Source organism: Nannobrachium achirus (assembly GCF_963921795.1).
Source record: "Nannobrachium achirus genome assembly, chromosome: 8".
NCBI classification, from domain to species: domain Eukaryota; kingdom Metazoa; phylum Chordata; class Actinopteri; order Myctophiformes; family Myctophidae; genus Nannobrachium; species Nannobrachium achirus.
In genome coordinates this window covers 48,519,257-48,531,704 of record NC_137817.1, presented here as the reverse complement: position 1 = coordinate 48,531,704, position 12,448 = coordinate 48,519,257, and the positions used below count along the sequence as shown (strand labels likewise).

At 41.0% G+C, this 12,448-nt stretch overlaps 1 protein-coding gene across 1 annotated transcript in view; it reads right to left on the bottom strand.

Moving 5' to 3' along the window:
* pde2a (phosphodiesterase 2A) overlaps positions 1 to 5,073 on the bottom strand; it is a gene marked incomplete at both ends in the record, with an annotated part of 381,434 nt that extends 376,361 nt beyond the window's left edge. The window contains one exon of the mRNA XM_080732126.1: positions 5,006 to 5,073. Coding sequence (XP_080588252.1) covers positions 5,006 to 5,073 — 68 coding nt within the window. The remainder of the gene's footprint in view (positions 1 to 5,005) is intronic.
* Between the last annotated feature and the right edge of the window lie 7,375 nt (positions 5,074 to 12,448).

Sequence of the window (12,448 nt, the reverse complement as noted above, 5' to 3'; positions counted from 1 at the left end):
TTTTTTTTCTCTCTTTCTAACACCTTTTTCTCCACAATTTAGACGTTATGCCAATTGATTCCTCCCCACACACATTGCTGTGTGTTGTCTTGTCACTGCTGTTGTATCCTACTGACTCACCTGCCAGTGAGGAGCCCCCACCGGGAGGACGTAGAGAGCCCGTAGGAGTACACGGGCCAATTTTGTTCCCCTCCCTCTGACACGGGCACTGAGTACTCTTATAACGTTTAACGCATTAAAACAAGGGAAAGCATCTGTGTTATTTTAGATTGTTGAGTCAGCTACCGGTATTCAAAAACAGTACATCTGCTATTTTTTGAACATTTTGGAAAAAGTCTTAACATTTTTTAAGACAAATCTTCTCTCCTGGGTGGGTTCCTGCCACAAAATATTTTCAAATTGGGGGGGGGGGGGGGGGGGGGATATATATGTATGTCACAGTTTTTTTTAGTGAAATTGAGAACCGGAGCGCTCGTCGTGCGGCACGGGGCGGAACAAGCGGTCGCTTTGATCCACAACAACGACAACGTAGCGTCGGCAGGAATGATAGCGCCTCACCCCACGGAGGTTAGGGTTAGGGTTAGGCATAGTTTTACAGAGGTTAGGGTTAGGGTTAGAGTTAGGCATAGTAAGCTAATGGCTAAACACAACGAAAGAGGTGTCGCAAACGAGTGACGTCAGCGACTACACAAGTGAATGGCTGTTGTCGCCGGGTTAGGGCTAACCCTAACCCCAAGGTGAATTGATCCAGGTGGTGTTAGGGGTGTGTGGTGAACGACAAAACAAGCGCTCTTACCCCAATCTCACTGAGTTACCTAAACTGACTGTAACATATATATATATTGTCACGAAAAGGTTTTTATAACTACCGATTTAGAAGGCATTTGCAGAATCAGCCTCAGGTCTTAATGGGTTTGTTCGATGCACTAAGTAGTACTCTAACAACGTGCAGCCAGTGTGGGTCCAATGACAGAGCTACAGTGAGGAGAAGAGCCTGAATACAACTCGGCTTAACAAACCATTCTGTTCCTTCATTATCATTTGAATAATTAAACAGTTTGGAGGCAGAGAAAGGTTAAGATGGTGCGACTAAAGCATGCTTATATGGCCATACAGTTAGATCTTCCGTAATTGTTTGCAATATGAAGAAAAGTGTCAGTTTTACTGGGAATAAAACTCACATATTGCAATTTGTCTGTGTCTGGCAGAAATTTCTTATCTCATGCTTTACCTTTTTGTGTTTTTTTTTCGTACTATACTGTACTGTACATCATCACACAAAAGCATCAAAAGTAGCAGATCCACAAGCTCAAAACGAGACATGACGTGGCGCGGTTTGAGCTTGTCAATCTGCTATTTTTGGCTGTTATTGAATTTGAATCTTGAAAAGTAAAAGTTTTGGACATATGAGGTTTCCACTCTTGTTTCTGGCTATAAGCGACAGTAGGCTATAGGCTAGAGGTGTACTATTTCTGCCTGTACAGACTGATTAATGATGAAAGCAGAAATCTATTTGTAGCTATTGACGTTTTTATTTCCCAGATGTCTGGTTACACATTCGCTGCTGGGAGCGTTGCTGTTTCGAATTGCCTAATGCCAAATAGAGATAGCGATGTTGAAGTTGATATGATGTCATGGCTTGGTCATCACTATACCAAAAATAGCAGCTGTAAAGAAGGCTTATGAATGATGACATCATAGAACTTCATCAGCAATCAGCATCAGCATTCTGTCTCTGTGGTTCTATATCGTTTGATCATCGTTTGTGTGGGACTGTACCTATGTTCCCCAGGTTCTATGTTCCCCATTTACCCCCCCAAAAAAGGTCTTATGTTCCCCAGGTTCTATGTTCCCCACTTACCCCCTCAAAAAAGGTTCTACTTCTATAGAGCGTCGCAGCGGAAGTGAATTCCTGGGGTCACTTAATATTCCCCATTCATTTTCGCCATAGACTTTTACAAATATATTTATAACAATTATGTTAAGCCTCGAACCAAGCCATCCAGGATGGAGGTGAATCATGACCATATAACCTTTGATCCTATGTGAAAACATATTTTAATATTACATTATTTGATATACTACATTTAATAACTACCCTTTGTTTAGCGATTTTCAAAATGTTCTTTTCATAGAAAAAAAGGTTATATAGTCATGATTCACCTCCATCCTGGATGGCTTGGTTCGAGGCTTAACATAATTGTTATAAATATTTTTGTAAAAGTCTATGGCGAAAATGAATGGGGAATATTAAGTGACCCCAGGAATCCACTTCCGCTGCGATGCTCTATGGTCCCCGCTCAACTTAAAAAAGGTTCTATGTTCCCCAATCATCCAAAAATGCAGGAAACATTCATTTCTAATTATTAATAACAACTCAAAACGGGGACTGCCCATAAGTCCGAAGGTTCATTAGTCCGAAGGTTCATTAGTCCGAATTTAGTTAGGGTTACTGAGGTTAAGGTTAGGGTTAGAGTTAGGCATAGTATTCTTAACAAATTCGGACTAATGAACCTTCGGACTAATGAACCTTCGGACCAATGCCATGGCACCCTCAAAACACCCAATAATGGGGAGAAATTACAAATACTAGTGGGACAGGGGGCACTAGGGACATCTGGACACCATACTTTTGTTATGACTGGGCATCTGTTGGGCATTTCTACGAGTGGGCACATAGACGAGTAGGCACTTAGGGGTGGAGACACCTGTGCAACTGGGCAACTAAATTAGGATTGCCCACATGTTCTTAGTGCCCACTGCCCAGATGTCCCACCATTTCCTGCATTTGAGTTGGGAACATATACCTTTTTCTTTTTCTTTTTTTTGGGGGGGAATATACAGTAGATCCTTTTTTTGGGGAGGGTGGGCGCCTGGGCGGGGAACATAGAACCTGGGGAACATAGAACCTTTTTGGGGGAGAAGTGGGGAACATAGAACCTGGGGAACATAGAACCTGGGGAACATAGGGTGGACCCCGTTTGGGTCGGTTCATTGTCTGTGTCAAATGAAATGTAAAAGTGTCCTGTAAGTCCATATATTGGCTAGGCTTCCTTGGAAGCATGACACTTTAATAAAGAAGAGAATCATGCAATCAACCAAAATCAGTTGAACCACTTTAAAATTATCTTATACTTCAGATATTTCAAAAGATATCAGATCTACAAGCTTAGCTCACACCGCCTCACGATGTGCCATGTTGAGCTTGAGCTTGTAGATCTTCAATATTCATATTTTTTTTAAAGAATCTTGAAACATTTAGAAAGATGTGGAATAATTTTTGGAAATATTATCTTGTGGGGACTCTGCATGGCCCAAAATTCTTTCAGATCTGGATCCGCAGCCAAATACATAAACAGACCTACAGTATTTTCTGGACTATAAGGCGCACCTGACTATAAGGCGCACTGTCAATGAATGGTCTATTTTCAAACTGTTTTCATATATAAGGCGCACCTGACTATAAGGCGCACATAATAGACGCTACCGTTGCGTTATGCATCCAACAGATGGAGCTGTGCTAAAGGGAATGTCAATGTCAATGAATGATCCATATATAAGGCGCACTGGACTATAAGGCGCACTGTAGTTTTTTGAGAAAATTAAAGGCTTTTAAGTGCGCCTTATAGTCCGGAAAATACGGTATATATCAATTTGAAGGTCTTTGACATGAAAAGGTTGGAGAACCAGAGTCATTTGACACTGGAACTCTGTTCAAACTAAGCAGGGGTTGTTGTTCTGCATGCTTTCAATCACTTCCCACTTTAAATGTAGAGCTACTGTCTGCCTCTGCACAGCAAAACAAACCTTCTCCATTTGTAACTTCCACTCACTCAGTATGCAGTCCATTTGGTTCCATTTATGTAGGTCTACTCTCACAGCTACAGTAAAAGAACGTAAATGAACACAATGATGTATTTGTTTATTTATTTGACTGTGTGTGGGGCCATTTCAAACTATAGGGAATGACGGCTGGCAAAGGGAGTCACTGTGTGTCACCCTGTGTGATGTCATGCACTGTCCCCTCAGCCACCACCACAGACGACCAGTGGTGTAAAGTAACTAAGTACATTTACTTAAGTACTGTACCTAAGTACAGTTTTGAGGTATTTGTACTTTACTTGAGTACTTCCAATTTCCAAAACGTTTACTTCTACTCCACTACATCATCTCGGTTCCAAATATTGTACTTTAACTCCAATGCATTTATATGAAAACTTTAGTTAGATAATTATTACAAAACACACATTAACCACTTCAACCTTATGTACATTTCGGCCATTTGAAAATAGCCTGCCATTTGAAAATGCAAGGCATTGTGAACTTGTAGATCTGCTATTTTCAAAAGGTTTTTTATATGTTTGAAAACTTGAAATGGGGACATGCTGGGACATAATGACTACTTTTTACTTTCGGTGCTTTGAGCAAATTTTGATACCAATACTTTTGTACTTTTACACAAGTAGGCTACATGTTGAATTCTGGACTTTTACTTGTAACAGACTATTTCTACATTGCAATAATGATACTTCTACTTTAAAACATTTGAGTACTTTTTCCACAGTTGTCTATGTGTTTACCGGTATATATATTTGACTGTGTGTGGGGGAATTTCAAACTATATGGAATGACTGCCTGGCACAGCTAGGGAGTGTCACTGACTGTGTGTCACCCCGTGTGATCCCATGCCATACATGTCCCCTCTCAGCCACCACCAGCAGACGACAAGGCTCCAACAATGTGCACCAACAAGTATACAGTGACAAGCCCATACCATCCTCACTCACTCCGCACAATGTTATCATGCGCTAGCGCGCGCACCCAAACACATACACAAACATACAGAGCAGACGCACGCACGCACGCAGGTGCATGCCATGCATAGGTCTTCATACAAACACACAGAAGAGGAAAACAACCGGCGCGCCGCGCACGCCTCTTCGTACTACAGAGAGAGACACAGTTGACAGACAGCCAGCAAGCAACACTGTTACCAAACACTCACATGTCGGAGGCGGACGGTGGCGGTGCCTGGCTACGGCAGAGGAGCGCGTGTCCGCAGGCTTGTCCCATCGCGCATCCTGGCGTGGTGCGTCTCCCTCACTGCTCCCCGGCTAGAAACACCGAACACAACACAACACAGCAGCACAGGACAGCTAGGGTGCACGGTGGCTGTAGTGGTGGAGGTGGTGCACGAGAGAGAGAGAGAGAGAGAGAGAGAGAGAGAGAGAGAGAGAGAGAGAGAGAGAGATGCTGTCTGTCTGTGTCGACTCGAGTCTGTGGATGGTGGAGAAACTGGATGGGTGTGTGCTCCTCTCTCTCTCTCTTTCCTTCACTCTCTCCCTTCCCTCCCTGTCTCTCTCTCCCTCCCTCTCTCTCTCTCCCCCTCACTCACACACACACACACACACACACACACACACACACACACACACACACACACACGCACGCACGCACGCACACACACACACACACACACACACACACACACACACACACACACACCAACTCTTTCTCTCCCCCTCTCTCTCCCTCCTCTCTCTCACACACACACACACACACACACACACACACACACACACACACACACACACACACACACACACACACACACACACACACACACACACTCTCTCTCTCTCTCTCTCTCTCTCTCTCTCTCTCTATCTCTCTCTCTCTCCCACTCACTCTCTCTCTCTCTCTCTCTCTCTCTCTCTCTCTCTCCCTCACTCTCTCCCTCACTCTCTCTCTCCCTCTCTCTTTCCCCCTGCTCTTCTCTCTCGCAGGGATTGGCTGAGAGTGTGTAAGTGATACTGTAGTGCTGTGGTGGAGTGATGAGAACAGTATCCTAGATAAGAGAGCCATTCATTGCAGCCCCTCATCGTGGAAGGCAAACCCTTATACCCCGTGTAGAATATAGGCTGCTATTTTGCCACCTGAGTGATCTGACTATAGTCATTAGTCCAAGTAGACAACTGGAAATACTTTAATGAGATATGTGGCCCAAAGGCCAGATAATAGCACGCATTAGACATGATAAACTAGCTTACACACTCACAATACCAGCTCATGTATAGCCTAAACCAGTGTTGATTTTGACGTCAAATTTTGATTTAGTTTCAGTCATAGTCTTTTAAATAAAATTCCATTTTGTTTTAGTGATATTTTAGTAATCTAAAATATTTTAGTGTCAGTCTAGTTTTAGTTGACTAAAAGATTAGATTTTAGTTGTCCATCCCCGCAACATAAATTACTTATCTTTTAGTTCTACTGGATCTCTTCTCCACTAGTGCTTTAGTAGTCATTGTAGTTTTTATTCTGTTTTCGTCAGTGAAAAAGGGTAGTTGTCGTCAGTTTTTGTCGTCAAAATCAACACCACTGTCCAGCATGGGACACTGGTGTCAAGGTCCAGATCTCTTATCGAATAAAGTAAGAGATCTTTGCAATAAAAGCTTACCAGCACCAGAACCACACACAGCAATGCAGGGTTAATTATCTACCTCTTATCTATAACACTACAACAACAGATAACGTCAGAGACCTATTATTGATTAACAATTTATGATATATAGAGATGATCTTTTCAAGTGCATGAGCTTTAATGGTAAAAAAATATGATTGTAATTTAGGCAAATCTTCTTAATAAGCACTCTCATTACTGTAATTGAGAAGCTTTTAGGCCCGGACCTCCGGCCTAGCGGTCCAGGCACCTAGGCTTTAATGAAGCCTGACAGTGCATTGTGGGTTCGAGTCCCCTTCCCGATGATCTTTGCTGCATGTCTCTCCCTCTCTCTCTCTCTCTCCCTTTTTCCTGTCCATCTCCACTTTCCACTATATAAATAAAGGCAGAAAAGACCTAAGAAATATCGCTTTTAAGTATTGTACTCAACTACATGGGAAAAAAAACAAGAATGACAGAGTAGTCTACGGGTTCTGCTCTCATGCCTCAATCAGGATGACATTCCACTGAAGTTGGCTTTGAATCTCTTTTCCCCCTACAAGTCAGTCTCTGCAGAAAGGCTTTCTTATGAAAGAAAGATGCTTTGGACAGCATGACTGAAGGGTACGGATGCATTCATTCATAGCATGGCTGTCGGGCACAATCCTTGTGACTGTGAGCGTGTGACAAGAGCTTGTGACTAAATAATAACCATAACTACATTGGATCCTGGCACAACAACAGCTCCTTTTGTCCCTCTCCTGTGAAAGTGATGCTTTTGGACAAGGTTTTCACCTGACAGCAAATGGTTGCGGACAGGATGCCACATTTACCCGTCGTTAACTGTAACTCAAAAGATCATGCAAGGGTTAGACACAGATTTTTGGACCGATACATAAATTATGCTTCCTTTTGATATAATTAGAAAACACTCCATACATGTTTCAGTTATAACTTACAATTCAGGAATTTAGCACAATTAGCAGACTCTCTTATCCAGACCAGAGTGACTCACAACTAGAAAGGTGCAGCCCCGGAAAAATTACAAGTGTGGTTGCCTATTTATATTATATATTTTTGTGATTTCACGTGAAGCTTGACCAATCCTTATTTTATTGTCCAATCAGATACCGAATAGAACTGTGCACCACTCCTCCACTGAATTCAATGGACTTTTAGGGTTTTGGGGTTAATCTAGATCAGTTGTTCTCAAAGTGGAGTCTAAATTTTCCCATACAAAAATAATAATGATAAATTCAGTACATTTGCAAATACATGTCCTCTGCATTTTACCCAACAACCAGGAGCTCTAGGTTCCCCAGGCAGGCTCACTAACCACTCAGCTAAACCGCCCCCAGCACAGCTGGGTTACAAGTCTGTAACTCTGACAGTGTACAAAATGGAACCAAATGAACCCTATACGGGTCCATTTGTTTCCATTTGTACACTGTCAGAGTGAAGGGAAGACCTTAAAATGTAAAAGTTTGAAAAATAACTATAGTGTGGTTGTCCTGTTGGGCAACCACACTATAAGCAATAGTTATGCAGATACTCAATTATGTATACATCAATGAGGCCAGATTAAAACAATCAGATAACTAAAAGGAATGTCCTGCAATTGTATGCTACTAAAGCTCAAACAGAGCTGGAGTTATTTTGTTGGCCAGAAAAAACAACATTAGAAACACAATGATATTGCTACTCTGGATTGCATTACCTTGACCTCCGGCACCACTATACTGAATATCTGGGAGTTATCTTTCATCTGTCCTTTAGCTCCCACCTAAAACACATTTCAAACTCTTTTTTCACACAACATTGCATAAATACTGGCATAGCCTGTCTCAAAGATATGCAGAACAAGAGTCCACGGTATGTATTACTTCCAGGCTGGATTATTGCAATTCCTTATTATCATATGAGGCGGCCTCAACGAGTCTCAAAAGACTCTCCGGCTTATCCAGAATTCTACTGCACATGTCCTGACAAGAACTAACAAAATACACATTTCTTCCATATTTGATTGCATGCATGCCTTCCTGTTATTTGACTTGATCTGCATTCCTTTTTTCCCTTTATTCTCTCTTCTGTATCCTAATCCTTCCTGTAAGATCTTGCACAAAGAGCAAAACAAATATTTACCTACTCTTAATCACCTCTAATCGTGTGACATGACTGCAGTGTTGATTTTGATGTCAGATTTTGATTTAGTTTTAGTTATAGTCTTTTGAATAAAATTCTATTTAGTTTTAGTCATATTTTAGTCATCTGAAATGTTTTAGTTAATAGTTTATGTCGACTAAATATAAGATTTTAGTCAACTAAATCCACAGTTGATTTTGTCGACTAAAATGTATAGGGCCTTGATAGTGTCGTCGATGCGCTGTGAACTTGTAGATCTGCTATTTTCTGAGCACAAACAAACATAAAATGACTTGTCTTTTAGTTATACTGGATCTACTTCTCCACTAGTCCCTCCCTAACATTGTAGTCTAGTTTTTATTAGTTGACAAAACTGCCAGTTTAGTCTTAAAGTGTTGTTAGTCATCGTAGCGTAGTTTTCATTTAGTTTTCATTATGTTTTCGTCAGTGAAATGAAGGCAGTCAACAAACAAAAAAATGTCATCATAGTTTTAGTCAACGAAATCACCACTGCGTGACTGTCACGTTGTGACAGTAAAGTTGATTCTGGTATCATATCGTCTGCACTGACTAAACTGTAATAGAATTTTCAAATCCTTCTCCTCACCTATCAAATCACGTAAAGTCCCTTTTCCACTCAAAAACATGTTTTTATTTCTACAGTGGACTCCTCTTTGGAGGCATGACTTTGATTATACAGATTGTTATGTGCAGAACCTGTCACCAGAGCACAGTTTGAACATCCATCACCCTGAGGTGGGGAACTTCTCTCCCTAGCTACTTCCTCCAAATATCAGCTGGCCGTGTGATATCACTAATCCCACAACCATTACCATTATTATCATGGTCAAATATCTCTGATGTCGGCAAGACGCTAACTGCAGTATGTCCAAAATATTAACTTTTCAGAAAATGAACAAAAAACAACGACAAAAATAACATGTTTTTAAAACAACACGGCACAATACAGTACATCAAAGTTGGTACGGTGACTTTATAAATTGTTAGATACTTGGATGTGTCCAACTGTCACTATATATTGTCATCACTTTACCCAAATTCAGCTCAAGAGAAAGGTTTTTGACTGGTGAATGTGGAGATAGTTGTTATGTCCATGGCGAAGACGGGGAGAAAAACATCTAATCGTTTTTTTTAAACTGCTTAGACGCCTTTCTTGAAACTTAATCATTTTGTCAAAACTTTAAACACAAAACCAAATCATTGATTCAAACACGGAACCCCGACTCTTCCATCAAAATGAACAATCACCTCAAAGCCATTTTTATCTGTGCTCTAAACAAAAGCAAACAATGCTTTCAGATCATACACACGTAAGGGATGATGAACAGCTGTGCACACATTATTGAGTAATTTCTCAATAATGACCAGATGATCGGCGCCCCCCCCAGGCTATATACTAAGGCCCCCTCCTTTTTTTTTGTCTCAACATTAAATATATTTGCAGAAAATAGCAGATCTACAAGCTTTGTGTGGTTTATAAAGCAATCGAAGATTTCTTTGACACACTAATTTTAAAAGGATTTAAAGAAAATAGTCTGTTAGACCAAGTACAGAGCCAAAGGTCACGTTTAAGTATTGAGGGTTTAAGTGGTTAAATGTCTGAAAATACGGTACATATTCACATGAATACAACTAACAGAAAATATGATGTGTAAACAAACATTAATTGACACAACATTGACGATAACAGTGAAGCTACGTATAAAATCTATGAAAAGGTTTATCAGCAAATACAATTTTATACCTGGCTGCTTCATCTCTCTCTCTCAGCTAAGGGGTCCCTGGTCTGAAAAACATTGCTTTAGTGTACCGTTTGGCTGTAAAATGACTCTGTTTGTTTACTTGGTTGCCGTGTTGGAGACGGCAAAAGGCGAGCACCACGGAGAGGAATGATCCAGGTGCTCCAGTTTATTGACCCAGCACCAGAGGTGGGCAACTTTGATGATGGAGAGGGCCAATACATGTCCACCATCACCACAGGGAGCCCCAGTGTGTATATCTGCAGTTCTGCACTCTCACCAGTAGTACACTGATATCGTCACTGTCGGGCAGAAACCTCATATCTCCAAGTTTCAAATTTGTAATTTTTTTCGCAAAGCAAAGCCCTGCCTAATCATACGAGGCCGTCGCACAAAAGTAGTGAAAACAGCAGATCTACAAGCACACAACGACTTGCGGTGCGAGGCGTTGTGTGCTTGTAGATCGGCTGTTTTCACTAGTTTAAATAATTTTCAAAATGATGGATACAAAACAAACGGTTTTGGACATACAAGGTTTCCACTCGACAACGACGATATGATGGTCTGTTCTTCAGAGAAATGAAATGAAATCAATAAATAACAGATCACAGAATGCAGTAGCCTGGAAACCAGATCAATCTGCCATTGCAAAAAAACAAAACAAAAAGATGGCCCTCTGAAGATTTGCTCTGGCACCGCTCAGTTGTGATTTCATTTCACGCCCTACGAAGTAGTGAGGGACCAATGAGGGCCCAATATGGGGCGGCTTTATCACCAGAGGCATCCCACTAAGCACGCCGTCTAAAAGTGGTCTAATAGTGGTATCGATTTGAACGTTTTTTTGTCGTCTAAACTTAGACTAGACGACTAATAGTCGTCTAATAGTCGTCTAAATATAGACGGTCTGCATTTAGACGACTATTAGACGTCTATTAGTCGTCTAGTTTAAGTTTAGACAACAAAAAAACGTTCAAATCTATACCACTATTAGACCACTTTTAGATGGCGTGCTTAGTGGGATTATGTTTTAATTCGCCCCAAATGCAGGTTCCATAAATAGAGATTCCAGACTAATATGTATACGCAGTGATATTAGCCTGGCCGTGTGAGGCTATGAACAATCAGAACAAGCATTCAAACAAGTCATGTACCAGTAAGACTCCCTAATCGGGAGATAAGCGACCATAGGTCGCTTATCGGCATTTTTTTTTTTAAGAATATCTTTATTCATGTCAATGTCAAATAAACAGTGGGTTTACATCATTACAGTATAATCAAGACATTTCTTTTTTCTTTTTTCTCCCCAACCCATCCCTCCCCCCCATTGTCGTCATTGTCCTATCAGTCCACAGAACATTTAAGTTGAATAGAAAAGAAAAAGACAAAAAGAAAAATTCACAGTAAAGTCATCAGTGGGTTGAACTATTCGATACACACATATCCTCATCAAGTTTTAGACAGGTATTGTGTTGGCGGAACATTTACAGATCCTGTCCCTACACAATGTATATTCCTTATATTTGATCAAACATATACTGAGCAAACCAATGAGCGTGTCTAAGGTATAGGCTGATCTGTTGGGAGTGCCTCCAGGTTCTCGAAATAGTTAATAAACGGTTGCCAATAGGAGAAAAAATTTTCAACTGAGCCTCCAATTGAAAATTTGATTTTTTCCAATTTTAGGAAACTCATCATATCTTTGAGCCACATAGCGACTGAGGGGGGGATTGGTGATTTCCACCCCAGCAGTATTCTACGTCTTGCTATTAAGGTGGCAAATGCCAATATGTTCAATTTCTTTGTGGTCAAGATTTGGAAGTCCGTCGGTACTCCAAAAATGGCAATATGGGGAGAGGGCTCCAAATGAACCGAGAATACCTCAGATAGCACTCCAAAGACTTCAGTCCAAAAGTGTACCAGTCTGGGACAGGACCAGAACATATGAGTGTGAGTTGCCGGTGATAAGGCACATCTATCGCACTTGTCGTCAATTCCAGGATAAATTGTGGCAAGCTTAGATTTACAGTAATGAAGTCTATGGAAAACCTTGAATTGAATAAGGCTTAATCTTGCACACGAAGATGACGAGTTAACCCGGTCAATAGCT